At 42.8% G+C, this 26,531-nt stretch overlaps 1 protein-coding gene across 4 annotated transcripts in view; it reads left to right on the top strand.

The window, feature by feature from the left end:
* The window catches only part of FBN1 (fibrillin 1), a 228,806-nt gene extending 204,517 nt beyond the window's left edge, over positions 1-24,289 (top strand). For 2 of the 4 annotated variants that reach the window (XM_036033266.1, XM_036033271.1), the window contains 13 exons: positions 1,629-1,748; positions 3,490-3,612; positions 4,167-4,298; positions 6,470-6,595; positions 7,172-7,378; positions 8,974-9,099; positions 9,359-9,481; positions 12,263-12,379; positions 12,654-12,782; positions 14,030-14,149; positions 18,570-18,801; positions 21,583-21,757; positions 22,991-24,282. In XM_036033266.1, coding sequence (XP_035889159.1) covers positions 1,629-1,748; positions 3,490-3,612; positions 4,167-4,298; positions 6,470-6,595; positions 7,172-7,378; positions 8,974-9,099; positions 9,359-9,481; positions 12,263-12,379; positions 12,654-12,782; positions 14,030-14,149; positions 18,570-18,801; positions 21,583-21,757; positions 22,991-23,380 — 2,120 coding nt within the window. In that variant the 3' untranslated portion in view covers positions 23,381-24,282. Of the gene's footprint in view, positions 1-1,628; positions 1,749-3,489; positions 3,613-4,166; positions 4,299-6,469; positions 6,596-7,171; positions 7,379-8,973; positions 9,100-9,358; positions 9,482-12,262; positions 12,380-12,653; positions 12,783-14,029; positions 14,150-18,569; positions 18,802-21,582; positions 21,758-22,990 lie in introns of all 4 variants that reach the window. The other 2 variants (XM_036033263.1, XM_028505704.2) reach the window with 2 other exon arrangements.
* The last annotated feature ends 2,242 nt before the right edge of the window (positions 24,290-26,531 follow it).

Raw genomic sequence — 26,531 nt, 5'->3', positions numbered from 1 at the left:
CAGAAATAAGTTTTGTTCATTCCTTTATATATATATATATATATTCCTTTATTCCTTTATAATACTAAATAGCTGAGGCCCCACTATGTGCCAGATGTTTTGCTAGGCTCTGTGGGCACAGCAGTGAACCAAGCCAACACGGTCCTTCCTTGCGTGGACCTTAAGGCTAATGGGGAAGACAGACACTGGACACATTTGAAGAGAGAGTGGAAAGTGCAAAATTATAACAACAGTCTTTCTGAAATTTAAAAAAAAAGTTTAATGGTCATAGTCTTATTCTCTCAGTATGTAAAATACAAAACGTACCCAGATTTTACTACACTTAGTTATATGCTATATTCCACTGTAAGAAATTTAAGCTTCTTATTAACCTTCTATGGCTGACCTTTGACCTTTTAATCCACACTAACTCCAAATGGAATCCAAGTGTTACGATTATTTATCTAGGAAATCCAGACCTGAATTAATAATGGCACGAACATTAAGAGTTTGTCTGTGTACATTAGGAAGTGTTCCTTCCACACAAGAATTCAGAGCATGAGGGTCTCAGCCACAACGGTGGCTATGGGAGCGAAGCAAGTTCTTTAGGTCTCAGACTGTAATATTATGCAGATGGACTAAATTATTTCTAATTAGCTTATAGCTCTAACAATCAATGATATTGTGATTTTTATTAACTTGAAGGAGATCTAATATTCCTGACAGTGAAGCGCAGTTTCATAGCAGAACAAAAGCAGAGTTGTCAGTGTTGCCTCTCTGGCTCTTCCCTTAGTGCTACTCCGAATGTGAGGCAGGAGCCTCCCTGCCCAGGCTCTCGCTACCCTATTCTCTCGTCTCCACTTGCTGAATCTGAAACCCATCTAGGCCATTACTTTTCTGCGCCTGACATAGGTGAAATACAATGCTGCTTCTCAGGTTTTTCCAAAGGAAGATATTCTCCCCCAGAGATGCTTCAGAATGAGGACTCTAGGTGGATGGGTTGGGAGGCATACGTGTTCTTTGGACCTCCTTGGTGAGACTGGTTCAGTCTCCACAGTTATTTGGAGAGAGCATACCCTAAACAGACTTCTTTCTAGGCTTTCTTCTGCCTAATGTGAACCATCTGGTTTCAACAGAATCAACAAAATCTACATGAATCTTGATTTTATCCAGTATATTAATTTTGCTTAACCTCTGGTCTCTTATTTTGTGTAAGTTTAGTCTTCTATTTTATATCTGGCTGAGATCCATCATGTTTAAGGCTTCTTGGAGAGTGATGTAATGTAGGGCCAAGCTGGAGATGAATTTTTAGCTTTAAATAAGGGAAAACTTTTGACTTGTGAGAGAAGCATGGTTTTAACCCTTTGAGCATCAGTTCCCACTAGAAGATTTACTTCTTTGTAATGTGGGAGGTTGGAGAAACTCATGGAGAGGAGCACTGTCAATGCCACTGCCACTTAGCAAGTCAGATTTCACAGCTACAGGCCTGTGGTAACAAGACATGTGCCTTCCTTCTTTGCAAGGACAGAATGAGAGTAAAAGAAGAATAACAGACAGAAGTACTCTGATAGAATGAAAGTTATCATCTGAGTGTAAGCCCATTTTGTCTCAATTCATCGTGTTTTGAATATACTCCTGGTCACTTGCAGATACTGACGAATGTTCTGTGGGCAATCCTTGCGGAAATGGAACCTGCAAGAATGTGATTGGAGGTTTTGAGTGCACCTGTGAGGAGGGATTTGAGCCTGGTCCAATGATGACTTGTGAAGGTAAGCCTCTTAAACACAGAAGAGTTGGTTACTTCTTCTGGCCTTGGGGACAACAGTTGGTTGATTATAATTGTCAATATGAAATACCAACTCAGGATGTATCAAATAAAGAACACCTGGGCCTGATGGGCTGTTCCATCATTTCTTCTCTGGGTGGCCTCCTCTCTGCAGGGAGTATCTGAAAAAGATATGGGTGGCCCGTGGCCGAAGTTACGCTGCAAATCACGCAGAGTCCTTGGTGGCATCTCCCTACTACTAATGTTTGGATACAGCTTGTGTCTTGTCTACTGCCTTCTCCCTTATATTTCATTTCTTCTTCTTTTTTATTTTCATGTTGCGTGCTCCCTTTCTTTTTTCTTCTCCTTTTCCTTTTCTATTTACAGAAGCATCTGCACACTGAGATAACCACCAGCACCCTTTAGCCATCGCAGCAAAAAAGATTGCCTATATGCTCTAAGTATCTACCAGGGTGCCTGGAAAAATGTATGGAGAGAAAGGAAAGCCGGGAAGTGTCTAGCAGAGTGGTTCTCAGAGGGTGGTCCCTGGGCCAGCTACGTCAGCATCACCTGGGAACTTGCTAGGATTTCAAATTTGTAGGCCTCACTCCAGACCTCCTGAGTCAGCAGCTCTGAGACTGGGGTCAGCAGCCCTCCAGGTGGTTCTGGTGTGTTCTCAAGTTGAGGACCACTGGCCTGAGAAAAGGATGAAAGGGAGATGAAAGGAGAGGACAAAGCTGGTATTATCATGAGCTCTTCCTTAGAGCATGACTCATTGATATCTATCGTTGAAGTTGTGACAGAGTCTTTTAAGCTTGTCACTAACTCGTGATCTGGGATCTCACTGATGATCTCAGGGGGCATCAGTGGGCTCAGGGAGAAACGTGATAATCAAGATGGTCTGTTTTAACCCTGATTTTCCAAAAACACATCATGATGGTTCCAAACTATGGTATCTACAGAGATCACTTTGATCCATTAGCAGTAAAGCCATTATCATCTATTTAAGTTTCTCACCTGGTCATCGCTGGGACCTGAGGATCTCTGAAAGTGGTACCATAATTCAGAACACGATCTTCTTGGGCATAAGAATTATGTTATCTCTCTGAAGCCTCTCTTCTATGGGGAAAAGGAGGTGGTTAACAATATTGGAGGGTCTGCTTCTGTTCTGACAGCAACTGGCTTGGCATTTGCTTTGGCTGAATGGGGTAAAACTGATTGCCACCCCATGTCACTTTGGGAGTGGCAAGTAATCAACTTGAGGCCTCAAAGGCAGAATTTTAGGCTTTCTCGCAGAAGTGTTCAACCTTTCTGTGTCTCTGGGTCACACTGGAAGAAGAGTAATCTTGGGCCACACATTAAATACATTGGAACACATAATCGCAAAAAGATCTCATAATATTTTAAGTAAATTTATGATTTTGTGTTGGGCCACATTCACAGCCATCCTGGGACACATGCGGCCCATGGGCCATGGGTTTGACACCCCTGGACCGGGTGACCTATAATTTCTCATATCCACCTAAACAATGATTCATCATGCACAAGAATGACAAGCTGGGAGGATCAGGATATGTGCTCACCCTACTCATTTTATAATTCCCTGAAAACCACAGAAACCCCTGAAAAACATGCTTGGTCCATCCATGTTTATAACAATGGAGCATTTCAACTGCTGGTGAAAGCAGATTCCTTCTTTTGGTTGATGGCCTTGATCCATTGTTTTCTTATTACTTCTGCTGCAGATATAAACGAGTGTGCCCAGAATCCTCTGCTCTGTGCTTTCCGATGTGTAAACACTTATGGGTCATATGAATGCAAATGTCCTGCTGGATATGTTCTGAGAGAAGACAGGAGGATGTGCAAAGGTGAGACATCTATGTTCAAGGTCATCCAAACTAGGGAGCTCTCACACTATCTCTGATGGGAGATGTCACTCCAAAGCTTCCAATGGTAGAGGGGGACTGGGAATTGGGAAACACTGCTATAGTCCATGGGCATTATGAGGGTCACCATTGCTACCTTTCCAAGGAACTTGTAGCTTGAGGCATCCAGCTGAGTCAAGGGCTGCGTGACAGGTCCCCGTTAGTTCACTCTGCATTGCATCCCAGCCATGCTGCAAACGTGAATATATAAAGAAGACATTTCTCACCTTCAAGAAGTTCAACATGAAGAGGTTGAGCCAGAGATATTCTATTCATCAAAAAGGATTAAAAAGCATGCCTCCTGCTTCTGAAGAAGTCACTAGTTAGGGAACAATTTCTTCAAGTTCATAGATGGTTAGAAGACATCTTCTCATTCTTAGGAGGCCAAAGAGCCCAACAGTGCAAAGGGAAATAGGTTACTTAATACCATTTTTTGTGTGAATGGCAAGAAATTAATGCAGCTTCTTCTGTACATTGTGGTGGCACTCCCTTTCCAGATGAGGATGAGTGCACAGAGGGGAAACACGACTGTGCTGAAAAACAGATGGAATGCAAGAACCTCATCGGCCTGTACATGTGCATCTGTGGGCCTGGGTATCAGCGGAGACCTGATGGAGAAGGCTGCATAGGTAAGAGAATCCCTGCAGGCGGCTTTGCGTGAGTCCAAAGTGACATAGGATAAAGGGACTTGGGATTACTCCTGATGAGCACGGTGTTCTTGGCCAGAGCCATTTTACCTCTCTTAACCTTATGGCATTGCTTCCTGTGGAGGTCCCCTTGCCTTGTGATTATCTAGGAATCCCACCAGCACTGTCATTATCTCTCTCTGAGCTGGCTCTTGCCTACCTTCTCAGCCCGTTTTGCTGCCAAGATTGGAATATCAGGTATTTTCTCTATGGCACAGGTGGCAAACATAAGGCCCATGGGCCGAATCTGTCCCTCCACCTTGTTTTATGCAGCCTGCCACCTTGTTCTACCTAGCAGCAGCACTGAGCTCCTTGCCCCTAGTTAAGGAGTGGTTACATTTATACAGCCCTAACATTACATTCGGCCCTTTGAAGGTAACCATGAGGCTGATGTGGCCCCTGGTGAAAATGAGTTTGACACCCCTATTCTATAGCCTGCCTTTACTTTTTTATCTTCACTTTTTTATACTCCTTTGCATTGGGGTCAGTTCTGTTTACCACACTGGAATTCTATTCTTACCTATTGACCCAACTTTGCTACTAGTACTCTGACATTGAGTTTTGATACCAGGTCCCTTGGAACCAGGAATATCACTAAATTGGTGAGATCTACCTCCAGGGCATCTGGAATTGTCTAGAGTGGGTCCTAGGCAATGGTACTCTATAGTTCCCCCAGGTTTTATAATGTGAATCCAGCATTAAAAACCACAGCATTAGACTAGGGGTTGGCAAACCACAGTATGAGGTTCAAACCCAGCCTGCCAGCCCACCACCTGTTTTTATAAACAGAGTTGTATGGGGACATAGCTCTAACCATTCATTCACTTTTTGTCCATGGCTGCTTTTGTGCCACAGTGGCAGAGCAGAGTAGAGCCGTTGCAACAGAGACCACATGGCCTGCAAAGACTGAAACATTTATTATATACTGTATAATAATATAATAATACTATAATATTACTATTACCCACAGAAAGTTTCCTGACCACTGCTTTAGACAAAAAAAGGAGAAAATTACTAGAAAACTCCTACATGCATCCTTTTCCTTTTTAATAATCACTTACATTAGCTCACATATTTTATGTTGTCAATCAAGACTCTTAAAAACCTCACTGTCCCCTTACTCTTTAAGATGCAGAATGAAATAGTGATAAAAGAGCAGACTTTGAAAGCACAGAAAAAGTACTATGCAGACTAATGAGCACATGCCAGTTCTTCTGGGATCTGCAGCTCTGATCCTCAGCTGCATGTTGGAATCAGCTGGAGAGCTCAGCATCCACCCCAGATATTCTGGTTTAATGGGTTTGGGCATTGGCAGTGCAAACCTGTTTTAACACTCTCTGGATGTTACCTTCCAACTCCCTGCCTCTCTTCTTGAGATCTCTGCCTCAGGGGTTTGGGACAATTAGAGGGATACACCTGTGCACATTATTTGTGATCTTTCTAAGTAATCTTCAGACAATTCTAAGAATGTACAGGCACCTTCGTGCTTTTCTCTAAACCTGGGAGACTAAATTATTTCTTAATAACATTGTCCAAGTATTACAGTAAACATAATCTATGTTGAATTGGAAAGTTAGTCTAGACAAACTCCCTTAGGTCACAACTATTGCAGATATTACACGAATGAAGTATTGCAGTATTTCTTTAACTTGTTGATTTTAAAATTAAGAATTTTCTTCCTTCATTTGAAATAATCCTTTGAGAATCTTCTTTATGTACAGATATGGAAAGTTTTAAGTTTTATTAAGTAAGTGTACATAGAGTGCTATTATCTGTGTTCTAAGTGCAGGAAGGCACCATCAGTCATGTTGTTTAAAGGTGCACACATGCAGACATGTGTGTCTGTGTGTATGTGTGCGGTGCACCTCTGGGAAGGCTCGTTGGAAAACTGGCAGTAACACAGCTGACTCCCCAGAAGGGAATTTCGTGGTTGGGGGATGGGGAGAAAGGGAGAATTTTTCTGAGTACACTCTCATACCTTTTGTATTTGGAACCATGTGAATAGCTTAACTAGTACTCACAAACTGAATGTTTTTTAAAAAGAAAGAACCCGTGCTTGTACAAAGTGGTCAGATGACTCCTCTTGTTTTCGGCCCTGCGCTGAACCCACGCAGATGAGAACGAGTGTCAGACCAGGCCGGGGATCTGCGAGAACGGGCGCTGCCTCAACACCCGGGGCAGCTACACCTGCGAGTGCAACGACGGCTTCACGGCCAGCCCCGCACAGGACGAGTGCCTCGGTGCGTACGGCCGCAGCCCGCCTGCTCTTGTGGCCCAGCCTCCGTGCAGGGAGGCTTGAAACCCAGATCTCTTGTTCCCAATAACACAGATTGTCAAAATTTGAGAAAGGTTAAAAATGTTCATATTTTGGAGATGACTCAATGACCGAATGTCCATTGGGCTTAGCACCACCCCGCAGCTCAATTCTTCCTTTGCTAATTGTATCACTGAATCACTGGTTTGGAATGTCTTTCTCGGCTGCCTTTGGGAACCCCTGGTGCTCAGGATGTTTCCTTGTGTTTCTCTGTTTCTCTCTCTCTCTGTAGCATGACTATTCCCCCTGCTTCTGGGAGCAGATAGAGTTGTAACCTTGGCTAGACCAATGCCTTTCTGCCTACTTACTGCATTTCGTGTTTGTTTCCTCAGATGCCATCCTTTCTGTCTTACTGCAGTTTCCAGCTTCCCCTTCTCGCTCCTTCTCACCCAGGGTAAAGTGTTACATCCCTTTGGGGCTTCATATCTGAGCAAATTTTTGATACCTTGCTATGCTCATAAAATGTCCTAAAATCCTGTTTGTAATCGGATGTCCCCTCCAGACAACCGGGAAGGGTACTGCTTCACGGAGGTGCTCCAGAACATGTGTCAGATTGGCTCAAGCAATAGGAACCCTGTCACCAAGTCCGAATGCTGCTGTGACGGCGGGCGAGGCTGGGGTCCCCACTGTGAGATTTGCCCTTTCCAGGGGACCGTGGCGTTCAAAAAGCTCTGCCCCCATGGCCGAGGATTTATGACCAATGGAGCAGGTACTGCATTTTGTTCTGATTTATGGCCATTAGAGCAGGGACTTCATTCAGTTCAAAAATATTTGCAGGGGATTTGTTTGTTTGCTTTATGAAAAACAGATGAGAATATAGAATCTATGAATGAACCTAAGCTGAGCTGTACAGTTGAGGCTGACAAAAATTCTTCCTTATGGTATTTTAGACTTCCAAGGCCATGTTGCTGAAGTGCCCCAGGTCCCCCCAATTCAGTTGGGTGTGCTTGGGTCCCTGCCTCTGCACTAGAAGGATTCTTCGACATTTTAAACAAAAGCTTGTTATATGTTGTTGGTTACTCAGAATATAATTCTTAGATGAACATTGCAATACTGTTCATTAAATTCCTTGACTAGTATACCAATATGTACTTCAGCTCTTAAAATGGACTAAAATATATACAATCCTGATATGCAAAACACACAGCAGCCTCTAGAAAAGCACAGCTGCTTTCATGTGAGAAGGAGGAGGCTGTCAAAGCACCCGAGGCGGACTGAAGAAGACTTCTGGGTCTAGCCATAGTAATTGCAATTGTTTCTAGTTTCATAAAAGAGAGAGGAGACATCTTGAGTTCCTTGGAGGGGGAGGGGATTGGAGGAGAGAGGATGTGTGTTGGAGAGATGTGGTTGAAGGTTAAGGAACAGGACAGGATGTGATAGATGCATAGGTTTGATGGGATGACCACAGGAAACTCGTGGTTCTTTGAAGGATAAAATGAAGTGGTGGGAACAGCTCATTTCTTGAGACCAAATGAAAGTGTGCTAAATTGTATCTCAGAGTAAAGTGGAAAAATTCAGGAAAAACATCAGTTGTTGGTATGAAATGGTTACTTGGCAATTCAAAGTCTAAGAACTTCCTTGGTATTGGCCCCCACCAAGCAGAAAGGACTTAGAGGGGTCAAGGTGGGGAGGGTAGTGGCTTTAATGCTGGACAGTGCATATTGATCGACTCTTTCTCCCTGGGTGGAGCAGAGTGAAGGTCTCTCTTCCTTCGCAGGCCGCGTGGCAGCCTGGGAATCCACCTGGAGCCTCCCTCACCAAAGGAGTGGAGTTTAGTCAATTTCCCCAATAGAATGCAATTTGGTATTTTGGGGGATGAACCTTAAATGCAACAAAAAGAATACAAAAGAACTTTTCTTCTTATTTTGTATATGCAATGTCAGAAAAAAGGTGGAATTTCCTTGTTGAAAGGATTCACTACTGTGATTCGCCTGTGGAATGCCAGCAGGACGAAAGCCTCATGGCATGAGACGGGCGTGGAGCTAATGAACGTGTCTCGACGGGGCAGTTGTCCTATGGACTCAGGAGACAGGGGGAATGAGTATCAATTTAGAAGGAAAATTGTTTTTAAAGTTTTCTCCTATCCTGATTAGTTTATTACTGCAGTCTGATAAAGTTGTTCTTTGCCTTTCAATATAGTTACCATTACATGTAAAATGTATGCTGTCATCCTTTTGGTTCAGTTTCTTAGGTTCATAATATAGTAACACAGATTATCGGTGCTTGCACTGACGTGACCCCTACATGTTAAGGTTGTCCATTTTAATGCCTTTCTTATTTTAATTTCTACTTATTAAATTACAGATATCGATGAGTGCAAGGTTATCCATGATGTTTGCCGACATGGGGAATGTGTCAATGACAGAGGGTCCTATCATTGCAACTGTATAACTGGCTACACCCCAGATATCACTGGGACGGCCTGCATAGGTGAGTGCTCTGTTTCTGATGGTTTATTAACCCAGGTAGAAATTGTAGATTGTGGCACAAAAATAAAATCCTCAAGCTAAAGATAAAACAAAACTAAAAAGCCTATATAATTTCATAGGAAAACATAAGACAACGATCAAAGACTACACAGAGTTTACTTTTCTTTTCTCAAAACAAAAATTCTTTGTTAGCCTTGTGGGTATTGAGTATTTATGTATCCTTTTAGACAGACATTCACACTGCATCTCTTTGATCGTAGATCTGAATGAGTGCAACCAGGCTCCCAAACCCTGCAACTTTATCTGCAAAAACACAGAGGGGAGTTACCAGTGTTCATGCCCCAAAGGCTACATTCTGCAGGATGATGGGAGGAGCTGCAAAGGTAAAGTAGAATGTGCCTTCACCCACTCACCTGCCTTCTGAGCACAAGGTTGCTGAAAGACTCTACAGCAAGAGGTGCTTCCCTAGGTTGGTGCCTCCATGGAGGCTCCCCGTGCTGGAGGCAGGGAGGCTGAGGCCAGGGAGATGCCAGAGGACCAGTGATGGTCCAGGAGGCATCGGTGGGCGCCATCCCTGAGGGTCTCAGAGACAGCAGGACGGGTTCTACACGGTTCGGCGTATGGTGGATCCCTACTTGATTACCTCCTTTCTGCTTTCTGTTTACTGCGTTTGTGTAGTCGACTGTTCAACAACTAAATAGCCTAGGTCTCCAGCACAGTCCAGCCTCCTACTAATCAGTGCCATGATCCCAGAGGACATTGTACCTAAGTAAGTAAGCAAGCACTTTGTCTAGGCTTTTGTTCTGCAAAATAGGGTCATTCCTGTCCTTTAGGAGCTTATCTGAGACATAAATTTCGCAAAGAATTAAGAAACAGCCAAAGTCTATGCAGAAATCCCTCACCAACCCAGAATTCTTGCAAAATTCTGTTGAAGTAAACAAACTCCTGTTACCAGATTTCCCAACAATGAGAACTTCATATGCTTTGTGACTAGCACATGGGAGTGACACTGAAGAACAATTTGGAAAATGAGGGATTCGGAGGAGGTAGACCAGATGGCAGAACAACAGTTAGAGTATTCTGACATGAAATGTTGAAGGAGGAAAAGGGAAATAAAGGGAGTCAAATGGCGGAATGGCAGGATGGCGGAAGTGGAGTGCGGAGAGAAGTAGGGCCCTCGTGCCCTTCCCCAGGTCTGCTGGAAGGGAGAGGGTTAAGAAGCCAGTGACACAGGATCATGGGATGGACAATAGCCCAAGGTTGTCCTGTGCAGCATGGATTTTATGTGCTCCTGTTATTTGCAGGAGATGAAGTTGAGAGACCTACTCAAAAATGCTGACTGCCTTAAAGGGAGAGCTGCCCATAGCTTTGCTCTTCTCAAACACAGAACTTACTTTACATCTGGGCTGCACAGTGAGCTGTGGGTGGTGCGAGGCTGTCACTCAGAGCCATGAACATTTTCATGTGAATGAAGAACCAAATTCAGGGGGAAATTTCCTCTCTGTAACAAGCAAAACAAATTTATAGTACTTTTCTAAGCCACGAGGGCAGAAAATCCTCAAAATGTATAGCAATTAAGAGATGCGACATGAAAATTAAATGTATGGTAGTGATTAAGTTCTTTCACAAATCATTAAAAGCATCAATAATTCTCTTTTTGTGGTTTTAGAAATGTAAAAATAGCTGTATGATTTTTTACAGATCCACTTACAACACAAATCCCTCTCTCCTGTTTTTCTTGTGAGGTCTAATTCTTCTACATACTTGACATATAGAACTAAATTTCAAAATGAGTGATGCAGATACATGTACTATTGAAATGAGAGGAAAGAGGCTTGAAGGGTGGGCCTGGGGCAATATGGGACCAGTACTTCCCCCTGAGAGATGGGTAGGATCCAGATAAGAGGGAAGAGAAGATGTTCTTGGAGGCGAGAACAGCCAGTGATGCTGTTCTGAATGTGGCATAGCTATAAAATAGCTATGTAAGAAATCACTGAGTCGTCTTCTTCACCTATTTGCAGGTGAGCCTCAGCAAGCATGGGCTGGTGCCCTAGCAAGGCCCCTTGGGTCATACCAGCAGGGGGCACACAGCTGTCAATAATACAGAAACTGGGAAAGCAGAAACAGCACCCGCGCCACCTGCCCCAGCAGTGGAGGGAGCACCAGATTGGCTCCATTTTAAGAGAAGTCAGCACTGGGAGACATATGGAGGGGTTCTGTCACTTGAGGTCCGCTCCAGGTGTTCTTCTAGCCAGGAACTGGTCTGTAGCTCTAAGCCCAGCTCTGTGTGCAGTGATAAAAGATCATAAGAAAGGCAGGAAAAGAAAGAGGAAGGGAGGCAGACAGGTAGGAAGGGTTCTGAATTTACAGCTATTTTTTTAAGTTAAAAATCAACTAAAACTTGAGACATACTTTGAGACATCTCCTGACATTAGTAATAGCAATGGAGCTGAGAATGAGCCTTGAAGTTCCAGCAGCAAGGACAGAGTCCTGGTCAGAGCAGAGGATTTTATGGAGGATTTTTGGGGAATAATGTTGGAAAAATACTGTAGGCAGTTTTTTGAAGTGCTATTAGCTTATCGGAATAAGTACTTTTCTTTCCTTTTGTTCCTTCCTGATTGCTCAACTTCGTTTTATCCCGAGGAGGATCTCTAAACAAAGAAGTCAGTTTTGTTTGGTTTGGTTGACCACCTCATTTGAACAGAATAAAAACAGCAAACAGAAAAGAACTAAGTGAACAAATTTCCATCCTCAACATCTCTTTTCATATTTCAACTTGAATAGATCTTGTCAGTGCTCCGGAAATTTTTGAGAATCCCTAGTCTTTTATAACTTTTCTGAAATTCTTATAACTTATCTGAAATTTCTTTCCTAAGGAATTCCCACATTCCTTAGGGAATTCCCACATTCCTTAGGAAAGATATAACCAAAGGGAATTGGCTTTTCCTTGGGTCCCTCAGAGAGCTACATTTTTTAATCTAAATTGAGACCACATATTTTTCAAACTTTAGTTCCTGGGTTCTTCCCAGCCATTTGCTGTGGCTCTGTGCTGGCCAGGGTCACTTGAGACCTAGATATGAAAACTCAGGGCTTCTTCCTAGGACGGCTTCTAGGTACCTGGGCTGTGTCCTTGACTCCAATGCCCATCTTGCATTTTCTTGTAGATCTTGACGAGTGTGCAACTAAGCAGCACAACTGCCAGTTCCTGTGTGTTAACACCATTGGCAGCTTCACGTGTAAATGTCCTCCTGGCTTTACCCAACACCACACTGCCTGCATTGGTAAGTGGGAGGGGAAAAGACCCTCTGTGGGAGGGAGCTGTGCCTTTAAGTTCTCCTGCTGTTGAGATAAGACAAAAACTCAAAAAACAAAATAAAACAAAACATGGGAGTACATGTATGTGTGTATGTGGATGCGAACATGCACATGTGAAAAGTTACAGGCTTTTCTTGGTCTTTTCTATGTGAATCATCCCCCTCTCTGCCTTTTAAATAACACAAAGAGAGCTTCGAGGAATTTTAACACCACCCCCTTTACCCACTCTGTTCCTTATAGATAACAACGAGTGCTCCTCTGACATCAACCTGTGTGGCTCGAAGGGCATTTGCCAGAATACTCCTGGAAGCTTCACCTGTGAATGCCAGCGGGGATTCTCTCTGGATCAGAGCGGTGCCAGCTGTGAAGGTGGGTAGGGCCCTCAGCTTGATGCAGCTGGTGGGTCCTCGTGAGGTGGCCTGTGTGACCTCAGTACCTTCATCATCGTCCTCTAGGTGCTCACAACTGAGCACAAGGGGGACACCCAAGTGAGCATGGGAAATGTTTTGCCTGGTTTGCACAGGCCGCATACCTTAGAGACTCCATCTTTTGTTCTTATGCTTGATCGTGTCTATAACACATGCCTTTCCTAGGTATTTCTGCCCAGTTAGTAATTTAATCTAATAAGGAATGACCTAGTCAAGAAAAATATGTAGATTCCTGAGTTTTATTTATTAATTTTCTGGTCACTGAATTCAGAGTCATAAAAGGATTCTCCCAATGTGGATTAAACATATGAGGAATAAGTCTTCTGATAATGTATAATTGAAAGTTTAAATTATTTTTTTAGCATTTTACCTTTTGATTGACATTTTTTGGATTCTAATTCTGGCACAAGTAAGCAAATATAAAGAATTTACACAACTTAACCATAAAATGCCTTTGTACTTTACATTAATTTCTTCATCATTTTTATTTGTAGACTTTACTATAAATAAAACATTCAGAAATATCTGAATGTTTTTTTCTCCCTGGACTTTCTAAAATCTCCAGAGTAGATATTTTTAAAGTTTTGGTTGAAAATTATAGAATAATTTTTTTTATTAAAGATTTTATTTATTTATTTTTAGAGAGGGGAAGCAAGGGAGGAGGGAGAGAAACATCAATATGTGGTTGCCTCTTGAGTGCCCCCTAGTGGGGGCCTGGCCCACAATCCAGGCATGTGTCCTGACTAGGAATCAAAGTGGCAAACCTTTGGTTTGCAGGCCAGCACTCAATCCACTGAGCCACACCAGCCAGGGCAGAAGAATAATTTTTAAAAAATAAAAACACTAATGGGGATGTAAATTACAGCACAGAGACTATAATCAATAGTATTGTCATAACTACATATGGTGTCAGTGGGTTTTAGACTTAGTGGGGTGACCACTTTTTGAGTTATATAAGTAATAATCATTATGTTGTACACCTGAAATTAATATAATAGTGTATATCAACTATAACTGAAAAATAAATTTTAAAAAACAGCTCAGAAAACAAAAATCAATAATTTTTTAGGGATCAGATTTGTTATTAAAATTGCCTTTCACTTTAGCATGCATAAAAAAGTTGCTTCAGAGAGTGCAGCTGAGACAAGTGGGGATGTGGCTTAAAGGTGGCTCCACCTCCTTTTTCAGACGTGGATGAATGTGAGGGAAACCACCGCTGCCAGCATGGCTGCCAGAACATCATCGGGGGCTACAGGTGCAGCTGCCCGCAGGGCTACCTCCAGCACTACCAGTGGAATCAGTGTGTCGGCAAGTACCTTTACCTTGTTAACAAGATGAACTGCTGTAAGCACCTGTGAGTCAAAATGCTGCTTTCTTTCTGAAAACTTACTCATCATGAAAGCAGCTGATACCATTTAAAATTGCCCTAACCTGGTTGAAACCAGAGGGAAGTTACAGCCTTTGTACAATAACAAAGTAAGAAAGAGAATAATGGTAGAGTACACATCAGGGCATCTGAAATAAATCTTCTAAAGCAGGGGTGTCAAACTCATTTTCACCAAGGCCCACATCAGCCTCGAGGTTGCCTTCAAAGGGCCAAATGTAATTTCAACTCCTTAACAGTTAAAGAGTAGTTACATTTATACAGTCCTAAAATTATTTTGGCCCTTTGGAGGCAACCACAAGCCCAATGTGGCCCCTGGTGAAAATGCGTTTGATACCCCTGTTCTAAAGTTTGTTTTATTGACTGATTTTTAGAGAGAGGGAGTGAGAGAAACATAATTTGTTGTTCCATTTATTTATGTATTCATTGGTTAATTCTTGCATGTGTCCTGACCAGGGATCGAACCCACAAACATGGCATATTGGGACGATGCTCTAACCAACTGAGCAACTTGACCAGGGCTTGAAATAAAAATTTTCAAGTCGATTTATTGACTCCTAATATCCCTCCCCCACACCCTTCTGTTGCATCACTAGTCCTCAGCCCACACTTGACTTCTATTCACATCAGGGGCTAACTAGAGCTTACTTCTGACTGAAAAATATCAGCCAGCCAGAGGCTATTACGAGTGACTTTTGACCTGAAGACGGAGAAGTGGTTTCATTCAGCTCTACACATCTTTGGGGCAAAGGGCAAGCAGCAGACACAGCAAGTTTTTTTCAGAATTGCTAAATTCTTTTGAAAATTAAGGGAGACACACAGGCTCTCTCATTAAATTGAAATTATGTCATTTTTGATTGCACAATGTCATGGGAAAATAACTCCTAAAGCACATCAGAGAACCAAAACATTGTGAGTTTAGCAGGACCCCTGATCCATCTAGCAGCCGAGCTCTCTGTTTTCCTGTTGAGCACCCAGAAGACCAGGGTGGAAAGTAATCTGTCCTGACACCAGTTCTCTTGTGACATGTCTGGAACTAGAGCCCCAAGGCTCTTAACTTCCTGATGTAAGACTGCCTTTCCAGCATCACAGTCACTTGTTTTTCCACTTCAGAATTGGGGCACTGCAAGCATGGTGCTCAGGTGACCTGTTCTTGCTGCCACACTCTTGGGTACAGAGTCCTCCTTGGCAGAGACAAGAGAAATCCTGTTTCTGGGCTGGGGGAGTAGAGGCGGCAGCTCCGCATTGCAATGCTTCATTTTACTCCAAATAAAGACGCATCATTTGGGGTGTTTCCATTGATCAGAATTGTGTCTCTCTTATCTGGTTTGATACCTAACAAGACACAATTTTGCAGAAGTGAGTAGCGTTGGCGAAAATGAGCACAGTGCTAGAGGAGTTTAGACCACATGTCTTGCTGACCAGCTGTCTGGTCTTAATAAAAAGTAATTTTGTCATCATCAACTGAGGGAGGTCTTGGACTTTAATCAACAGATTTTGACACTGTGCACAAAACTTTCAGAGTGAGCTTTGTTTATTGTCTACCCTTATTATGTAGGTTCCTTGAATAAAATTAGAGGTGTGGAGAAAGGATAAGACAGGTGAGGTCTACCACACCTGGGCTTGCCCTTCACTCCCTACCCTCAGTCCAGGCCATGCCCTAGTTGCTCAGGGGTTCTACTGTGGCCCCACGAATAGTGTCTCCTGACTGGGAGTTACAGACAAATAAGTTGCTTAAGAAGGAAGAAGAAGTTTGGGAATTTTTGATGCCCAAAAGATACTAGTCCAAACCCAGATAAGCAAGTATAATTTAAACTTTATTTGATTCTCTAGGAGGAAAAAAATTAAAACAAATAGAAAAGGATGTGAAAGGGGAGAGGAAAGTTCTTGGCTGGAGTGGATATTTATAGTAACATAGATAGGTGCTCCAAGTTAAAAAGAACCGTAGAGATGATCTAGTCTGACCTTATCCCGAACATACAAACCCTTCTCCTACCTCCTCAGTCATCCAGGTTTGACTTAAATACCACCTTGAAGGGCACTCACTTTCTCCCAAGGTAGGCCAATTTATGTATAGGAAACTTGAATTCTTGTAATGTCTTTTTCACGGAGAATGAACTTTTCCTCCCTCTAACTTTTAACCATTGGTTCTATTTCTTCCTCTTGGGAGGGAAAACAGGATAAACCTAAGCTCCGTATTGACAGGTCTTTCCTCACATAAACCTATGCCTTAGAGATTGTATCAGTCCTAGTCCCAACAGGAAACAAAGGGCTGAGCCCAACCAAAAGCACAGGACCAGGGAGGGGAGCCTGTCGGCACTCTATGCACCGCCTCCTGGGACACGGTGCAGGTGGGAAGTCTGGAGATGGACACGAAGGGGCAAGGCGAAGACAGCCGGGCAAGGCAAAGACAGCCAGGCCAGGGACACCCTTTGCACCAAAGTACACATGCACAGTTCTTCATTTGCTCTTTGGTGTCCCTGGTCTCCATTGGTCTCTATCTCACACCTCATCTCTAACTTAAAATACGGGGAAGAGAACACAGACAATGGCATATTTCATAACTGTGGAGCCTAAGTGACCTTGAGTGGGCACTTGAGAGTCCTCGGATACAAAGGATCCTCAAACAGATTCAGAGCCAGGCACCGAGCCATAGCAGGCCACTAAATGAATGGCTTTCTTATTGTGTATCTACTCCTTCCTGTAAGCACACACAGGAAAGATGGAGGGAAGGAGACAGGAGGGAGGGAGGGAGGGAGGGAGGGAGGAAGGAAGGGAATATGAATATTATATATACAGGGGTGAGGAAAAGTAGGTTTACTGCTGTTTGTATGGAAAGTAATACAACAAAAAAGAATAACACAAGAACTGTGCGTCACACACTGACCACAGCAAGCCCACCTCCACCCGGCCCCATCTGTGCAAGCACACTGCCCCCAGCACTTCTACTCATCTATTTTCCTCATTCCTAAGATTTAAAGTTTTCTGTGTGTAGCAAATAAGGCAAAGCTAGCTAAAGGAGAAAGAAGTACCAGTTTAAATGGGGGCAAGTCTCTTGAGAAACATCGTGGCATAAAGAAGGACACAGGATGGCTGCTGTGGTCACACAGACCTGGTGTGTGCTCCGCACTGCTGCTGCTGCTGCTCTCTGAGCCTCATTTTCTTCACTTATGAAACAGGGCTGTAATACCCACATCCCAGGATTGCTAGGGAAGTAGAGGAAATGAATGTGAAGCACCTAGTGTCCCATCTGTCAGGCAGCAGGCATCTGATAAATATGAATTACCTTTTCCCTCCTCCTTTTCATGGAAAGTATTGATATTTGCTAAGTGAGGAGAAGGCTAGTCTACCTGCATTGAAATGAAATATGCCTGAAAATGGGCTGCAGCAATTAACAACTGTCTTACCAGCAAGCTTCCAACCTGCCCTACCGAGGCAGGTCTATGAAAATATACTGGATATTTCCAAAAAGTATAAATTAGAAATAATGAGAAACTCAAGACTCTCTCCCTTCCACTTTATTTTTTCAAAGGCAAATTTTTTTCCCTGTTTATTACTATCAGACTTGGCAGGTCCCTGTGGGTAGCCAATCTGCACCATCTGTCTCTCTCATGGGTTTTTCAGAATTATTGCTCACGAAGTTTGCACGAATCTCTTCCAGCCGCCCTTAGCTTTAACATGGCCCAGACTCTCTGGATGGGAGGCTGGTTTGGACAGGGAGGCCCATTCAGAGATGGGAGTAGACATACCAAAAGATACTATTCATCCCCAGGACAAGCACCAGGGGGCTTTTGCAGATTTTTGAAAAGGAAGTCCAAGTGGGGCACTTTCTGCAGGATGTTAGCCCTTGCCAGCCTTTCACATCCTGAGAGAAGACTGGGAAAGCAGCCTTCAGGAATGCGGTTGGTTTTTGCTCTGAAGAAAGTCATTCCACTGCACAGAGAATCATTGCATGATTCCTTCCCTTCCACCCTGAACCCTGAACCTTAGCTACGAACCAAGCCCATGGTCTTCCAGGGATGCCCACATGGAGCAGAACATACTACTGTTGGCTTCAGATGGAAATTGGAGTCTGTTGGCCCTCAGAATGCCATCCTCTCTTGTGCTCCACCTGATGCATTGCACCTTGTCGGCCGCATTTGTTTGCCACTTGACAAAAGCCTGTGTCCATTTCCATATCTTTCTCTCTTTTTCCTCTCCCCATCCCAGCCACCTCTACCTGCCTTACTTTCCTGAGAGCCTAGCGAGGGCCAGCTGGCTGGCAACAAAGGGCCCGGCCCAGACTCCTCACAAGAAACCTCTGGCCGAGATGATATATGCCTTGTTCTCTGCTTCTTCCTGCAGATGAAAACGAATGCCTCAGTGCTCACATTTGCGGAGGAGCCTCCTGTCACAACACCCTGGGGAGCTACAAGTGCATGTGTCCTGCTGGCTTCCAGTACGAGCAGTTCAGCGGAGGGTGCCAAGACATCAACGAATGTGGCTCTTCACAGGCCCCCTGCAGCTATGGCTGCTCCAACACAGAGGGCGGCTACCTGTGTGGCTGTCCGCCAGGCTACTTCCGAATCGGTCAAGGGTAAGCACTGCAGTGTGTGGTCCTGAGTGGGGGCTCTCTCATTGATAATAAAGTCAAATATACTTCACTCAGAATGACCTCTCCTCATAGAGGAGAATGTTACATTTTTTAATCCTTGAGTCAATTATAGTTAGCTATGCAGAAGTTTTGGGATATCTTACTTGAAAGGGGACATCTAGATATCTGGAAATTTATAGAACATCAAACAAAATAATGAAACTGCACTATAAATGCCTCAGTATATGACTTCTCTATTTCATTCTCTTCACCTTCACGTCTTGTTGGAAAGTGATTCATTTCCCAGGAAACGCGGCAGCTGACCCGTGAAAGCGCTGGGCTCACGTAGGGCACTGTTAATCCCCTTTCTCCCTGGACAGGCAGGATTCTGTCCCCACCCAAAATGCCTTCTTGTCCGACTCCTGTTAGGATAAATCAAAAAGATGTGTTTTGTGAGGTCCTTTATGGTTTTAAAATATGTTTTACATTTTGGACTTAAATTTACATTAAAATGACCAAAAGAGTATTAAACTGAGAGTTAAAATAGTTATTATATTTTCCAGGTAAATTACTTCACTACATTGTACATGTGTGAGTTGGGACAGAAAAGACCTATTTTTATTTTACTCAGTGTTTAAAACATTTGGTGGTAACTTGTCAAAGTTTAGGCTTTTTGTGTGGTGAGTTAATCTAGACTTGGATATCTGTTGAGTTTTGGCTATTCTGCGAAGGATACAAATTTTAACTTTTTAATTAGGAGCACACAGACATTAAATATACATACAGACATGCACTGCCTCACACACACGTCCATCCCACACACCAAGCTCCGTATCTCACAGCAGTCACACATATGTGTCTGTCAGGACTGTTAATGTAGTGGTCTTTGATTTCTTGACACAAACGTCCAGCGATTCATTTTGGGTCTGTGTGGACTTGAAGGTGAAAAGAATGCTTCATGGGAAACACACAGAATGCCAGCCACAGGACACAGAGTCCCAGATGTCTATGTTGGCTCCTAGGAGACTCATTCTTTATAAGTTTAATGCCAGAACCCTTTTCCCAGCAAAAAATTGTGACACTCCACACTGGCTTCTGGCCAGTGGGGCTTCGTAGTCACGCTTCTTGTAAGTGGTGTCTCAGGGACATGAAAATGCTGGGAGGGAGTTCTGAGGAAGGAACCAAAGCCTGTAAATTTGGGGTTTGCCCTTCTATAACTGAATCATTGTGTGTGAGTGTAGACGCACAAAGGATGAGCAGTTGCCATTTCATCCATTTTTAAAAATTCTCACCTGAGGATGTAGTTATTGATTCTAGAGGGAAGGGAGGGAGAGACGAAGGGAAGGGGGAAGGGGGAGAACATTGATGTGAGAGGTACATCTTGATTGCCTCTCCTACATGCCCTGACCGGTGATCAAACCCACAGCCTTGGTATGTGCCATGACGGGGGATTGAACCACAACCTTTTGTTTCATGGGATGATGCTCCAACCAACTGAGCCACCTGGCCAGGGCTAATTTGGTCCATTTCTATTGTTTCTACACATTTCAAGTTGCAAGGTAAAGGAAGAGGAAAGGAAATATATTGGGCTCTGGCAGAATTACAGAAAATAGTAGGAATCAGTAAACTGTAGGAAAATATTTTGTAAAATATTCTGCTCACTGGCATTATGTATTGAATCTTAAAGGCATAAAAGAAAGATGGGTTATAAATAGTAAACCAACTAATATAGAAAAAGAGATAAGTAATATTTGGTCTACACTTTGACCCATAGTAGAAATCTACCCATTTATAACCGTTTTTAGCTTCTCTATGAATCACTAGAGTGTATCAGGCCCCAAAATAAAGATTCTTTTAGAGTCATTCAAATATTTCAACACATTTTGAAAGGGGAGCCTAGTAAATACATTCCAAGTGGCCTATGAAATAGTAAGCAGAATAAGAAAACAAGGTACTTGTGAAATATGCAAGCCTCCCTCCACAACTTGGCTTTGATAGCTGAAAGGCAAAGAAAAACAGCTGAATTAGTTCTCTCTTGGGCAATGGGTTTGTTTGTCCAGCCTAACATGAGTCAGAGCCAAAGGCCCTAGTTGTTTTAAATGACCTGAAACAATTTCCCACAGTTGGGTAAGTTCCCACAGTTGGACATGTGTTTTATAATTTCATATCTTCACAATGGATTTCTAGGTCAGCCCCAGGTATCACCTAGAGGTCTCTTCAGCAACTTCAGCCAAAGCGAGAGGTCAAATAATAGGAGAGATTCCACAGAAGCGCGAGTTATGAGGGGCGGCAAAGTGTCAGTGGTGGAACTGGAGGCGGCAGTGATGGTACTCATTTCCTGGGAAGAGGACAGGGACCGAACAGGGATGCCTTTCTCATTCCCATGGAGCATATTTCATACAAAGAAGACATTTGTATTTAACCTCCCAATCACATGGGCTTTCCTCATTCCCTGTTCCTCTCTTGCTTCCACTCCATGTCCCTTTCCCAGTATAAGCACAGCAAACCGCCTGCCATATTAGGTTTGGGGAATGAAGTGGCAAATCAATATGCAAAATAGGGCCTTAAGAGATTAGAGAAAAATTAACAAACTCAGGGAACTGGGAAGTAGCGGTGAAACACAGAGGACTTCAGTATGGTTCCTGGAACCAGCCAGTCATCCGATGGGCATACAGTCAAGGTCTGACTGTGGCCAGGCAGGCTCCAGGCCTCACCAGAACTCTCACACCCCCTCCCTCCTGGCCCCCTTCTAATGACACATGTCTGTGCTACTCTCTACCACAGACACTGTGTTTCTGGAATGGGCATGGGCCGAGGAGGCCCAGAGCCACCTGTCAGCGGAGAAATGGATGACAATTCACTCTCCCCAGAGTCTTGCTATGAGTGTAAGATCAACGGCTACCCCAAACGGGGCAGGAAACGGAGGAGCACAAACGGAACGGACGCTGTCGACATCGAGGTGGGTCAGAAGTGGCTTCCCCTGATGTCACCTACTGCAGAAAGCCCTTCCACATTCCTGTGGTTTCCTCCAAAGGTGCTCCAAAGGGAGAAAAGTCACCCTGGGGAGAAAATCCAGACATTCCCTGAGCTCCAGGCTGCATTTTACCAGAGTCTGTGGGGCACTCTGGAGTTTCTTGCTGCCTTTAGGGAGTGGCCATTCAAAGGTTTTCACTACATGCTCATTTCCTCTGTCTCGCCAAAAAAAAAAAAAAAAAGTCAGACGTCCACCCAAAGTCTGCTGAAAGGACAAGGTCTAAACCAGAACAGCAGGTGGGCAGAATAGTGAAGTGACATGGTGCTCCCGGCCCGGGGACACCCAGTTCTACAACGAGAGGCTCCTCTCCTGGAAAGGGCCATGTGGAGTGTGAGGGAACTTGGATTCCAGACAAAAACAACATGGAGCTCAGGCAGCCTGGTTTTCTTTGCCTACGGCTGCTGCAGCCTCTCAGTCGACTCAGAAATGCACAGATACTCACCCAGACCTCTGGCTCCCGGCCCAGAGAATCCAGCACATCTGGTCCCAGAGAGGCAAGCAAGAAGCCAGGTGTAAAGCATTGAATATTAGCAGATCATCAGAGTCAGGAAGTAGGTTCATAGGTGTGTCCTTCGCAGGAAACAGTTTCACATCCATGAACAAAATTGAAATAGACTGGTTCTTTCTTAGCATCGGTGCTGCCACGCATCCGCTGCGGTTTGGGAGATCAGATAAGTCTTTGGAAAGAAAATAATCTTTTAAAACAGTGGTTCTCAAATTTGAGTGTGCAGCTAAATTGTCTGAGAGGCTTGTTGAAGTGGATTTCTGAGAGCCGCCCCCAGGCTCTGGGGTGCGGGTGATCTCGGTCCGGGGAGGCAGCAAGGATCTGCATTTCTAATTGATTCCCAGGTGATGCAGATGCTGCCGCCCAGAGACCATGCTCTTAGACTCCCTGAATTAAAAGGCCTCTACATATAAGTGACTTCAACTTGCCTCCCTTCTGGCATAAGTTTAATGTTTTTTGATATCATAAATGTGTACCAATTTCACACGTTTGTGGCTTAAGCAAAGTGTTTTATGAACGTGCCCTTTCAACATGGTTTATACAACCCAAGAAAAAAGTTGTGTTAGTGTGAGAGTCAAGTCACTGTTTTTTAACTATGGGAAAGAAGTGGCACATACACATTTTAGTTAACACCTCACTGTGTGTCTTTTCAGGATCAACCAGAGACAGAAGCCAACGTGAGTCTTGCCAGTTGGGATGCTGAGAAGACAGCCATGTTCTCTTTCAATATTTCCCACATCAGTAACAAGGTCCGAATCCTAGAACTCCTTCCAGCTCTTACAACTCTGACGAATCACAACAGATACTTGATTGAATCTGGAAATGAAAACGGCTTCTTCAAAATCAACCAAAAGGAAGGGATCAGCTACCTCCACTTCACGAAGAAGAAGCCAGTGGCTGGAACCTATTCATTACAAATCAGCAGTACTCCACTTTATAAAAAGAAAGAACTTAATCAGCTAGAAGATAAATATGACAAAGACTACCTCAGTGGTGAACTGGGTGATAATCTGAAGATGAAAATTCAGATTTTGCTTCATTAATTCACCATCCAGAGACCAAATAATTAAAAAACAAAGATAGATAGGTAGAACTGAATTTTTTCCCCAATCAGAATTTTAATATCATAGGTACAATCTTTCACCACATCGATTTCTATAAATAAGCACTATTCTTGTATTATGAAAGCAAGGTACAGGTGATTACCCTACTTCAAAACAACCACTTTCTCAGGCTTCTCATGTGTGTAGCTAAGCTACCTTGTCGTACGTGTTAATTCTTGAAAACTGGGATGTGTATTTCCACGGGGGGCGGGCCATTCATGCTCATGTGCCGTCCTTCTAGCAGATGCACAGGGGTATGCTTCCAATCGATGGACTATTCTATTTTTATTTTCAGATTTTTAAACTTTGCTTCTCCAAATAAAAATACTAGGTTGGCCATTTCTAATATCTATTTGGTGCTAGTAAATTCTCAAACTAGATTCATAAATGCACTGTAATATTTACACAACTTAGAAACCAAATTTCAAGTATTCAGCTCAAATACTTCATTAATTTCAATCAACCAAAGTTAGTTCAGTAGCTTATCTCAGTTATGAGTATAATACATTACATGTAAATTAAGAGTGTGTATACTGTAATCGTGCTATTTTTTATCATTGAAACATTTATAAACTAGAATAATAATGCCCTTAATATGAGGGTTTGTAATGGTGCTTATTAAGACCAAAGACTTGTTAAACGTGTACACCGAGTGGTATTGAAGTTTCTGTGACTGTCCCGCGCGTGCATGGAGGCCTGGGAGGACCGGGAAACAGCCTCAGCAGCCAGAGGACCAGTGCATCCTTCTTCACACCTGCGCAACCTGCCAAGATTACCCTCCACCATTCTTGTCAACAAGGGGTCCATGTCATAAATGTCACAATAAAACAGTCTCTTCTTTTTTTTAGTGTCCCCCTTGGCTCTGTGTTCTTGCATGGATGTGGGATTGGAGGGGCCATTTGGAGGCCAAAGAAAGTCTCCTGAATGTGAATTATCTTGGGTCTGTTACTTGCAGCTGCTAAAGGTGCCAAAGGTATAACCTCTATAAGCAAATTTAACAAATTTGACTCACTCTCTTGTTTTATAGTTCACTAAAGACAGCATTATTTCTCACCAATAAGTAATTTAGATTGTAGCATTATTTCTAAAGCATGGCCTAATTACTCTGGTGACTTTTAAACTGTTAGACTTAAGTGCTTTAAAATATCAAGTTTAGTCGTTGTCTTAGAGCACATGCATTTCATTACACAAGATTTATCATGCCCCTTTCTCTCAAATATACACACAGTGCTGGCAAGCCTTAGGTGTTCCATCCCTCCTTCCCCGCTAAACATCTGTTGTTAGTCAGTGCTAGTCTAATTACAAAGGGATAATTCCAAATTGAATCCAATGGAAGGCTATACCTCTTGTTTTCTGAATGTTGTATCTTGAAAGTGCAGTTTTATTTTAAGTACAATATTGAATATTTAATAGTTAAGCTCATTCAAATGATATGAAATTATTTTTAAAATCCTGAAGGCCAGTAAAGTAAAGGGCCATAAAAATAAAGGTGAACGAGATCGCTGCATGCGGGACACAGACAAGCCCTCCCAAAATCTGCAAAGAGCTGAACTAAAGAAGATGGAGGGGGATGTTCTGGAAGACAAAGCCAGAGTCAGTTGGTGTGGAGCCCTGTTTAGCACATACGTGCCTAGTGAAGGAGCCACCCTCTGAGAAATCGGGTTTCCTTGCAATGCGGGGACTTCCCTGTCACTAGCGGGAGGGTTTCAGTCCAAGCATGATGTAAGCCAGTGGACAAGGATGCTTTCTTCTCTCTCAACATCTTCAAGTATTTTCCATATCTCTTATTTTGCCATCCAGAAAATCTTGCTCATAATAGGTGCTCAACAGAGATGAGTCAAATGACTATTTTGGAAAGGATTTGTACCTTGGTCAGGAAGTTCAAATCATGACTCAAAATTTCCTCCTAACTCTGTGCTTATGGTTCTGTGATGGAAGTGCACTGAAATTGTTAGAGAAGAATATACAGCATATGGTAAACGACAGTTCGCATAGACGGAAAATGTCTTTGATAATTTAACCAAAACTGCATTATATTCAATAACGGATTTTCTTTATAACAAACAACAGAAGAAAATAGAGTTGGCACATAGTGGATCACTTTGATATTTTTAATAGTCTCAGTCTGGATTTTATTTATTTCAGAGCCAACAATTTTCAACGGCATATTTTCCATGTTTCTGACTGTAACAAAACATTTTCCTCATTGTTCCATTGTAAATATTCCTCTTATTGGAACCCTTTTAATCCCGAGACTTAAACCTGTACCTTTTAATTGTTTGTCACCTCTTGATTTTACTTTCTGTGGTTGAAGAACTTGGTTTTGTAAATCGCTCAGAAGCTGGAAAACGTCTTGTCTCTACCCCCAACCCATTTTGTGTGCCAATAGTTATTTTGTAAGTAGGGTTGAAATGAACTCAGCTGGCCCTGTGAAATGTTAAACTTGCACAAACAACTACATTTTTGTTCAACAAATAGCACTTTACTCAGCCAAAATTGCTCTGGACATTGCCATTACAAATACTGTTAAACTTCAGAAATCATGTTTGTAAATTAGATGAGCCAAATAAAGGACAATTAAGTTGAGACTATATTATACACTGAAAGTCATATACCTATAAACTCAGAAATTTTAAAATCATAGTCAGCTTTGTCCACAGAATGTACTTTACTCTGATTTAACTGTAGTTCTTAGAGGTTATTTCAGAAATGTAATTATTAAATGGTGTAAGGACATTGTTTTTAAATGCTAGCAGATTATTACTGGGAGAAGGATTTGTTTTCACATACATAGCTGAACACACTTATTTCCCTCTTGCCAATTTTAAATGACACTTTTGTTTCAAAAAAAGAAAAAAAAGCAAACTAATTTGCTTTGATACACTTTTTGAAACCCAAGGTGAGCCTAACATTATGTGCTGTTAGGAAAGGGCTCTCAGTATTACTCTGAGTTTAGAATTAGAAACAAGAAGACCTTGAGTTTTGTTTTGCAAATTTCCATATGTATCCATGACTGGGTTCACTTCCAGGGCTGGGTCTCAATGAAAGGTTCTGACTTTCTCACAAATGTCTGTGTAAACATGATGGTCTT

Source organism: Phyllostomus discolor, chromosome 1 (genome assembly GCF_004126475.2).
Source record: "Phyllostomus discolor isolate MPI-MPIP mPhyDis1 chromosome 1, mPhyDis1.pri.v3, whole genome shotgun sequence".
Classification (NCBI taxonomy): Eukaryota; Metazoa; Chordata; class Mammalia; order Chiroptera; family Phyllostomidae; genus Phyllostomus; species Phyllostomus discolor.
Note: the sequence above shows the minus strand (reverse complement) of the source record. Positions and strands in the feature narration are given on the sequence as shown.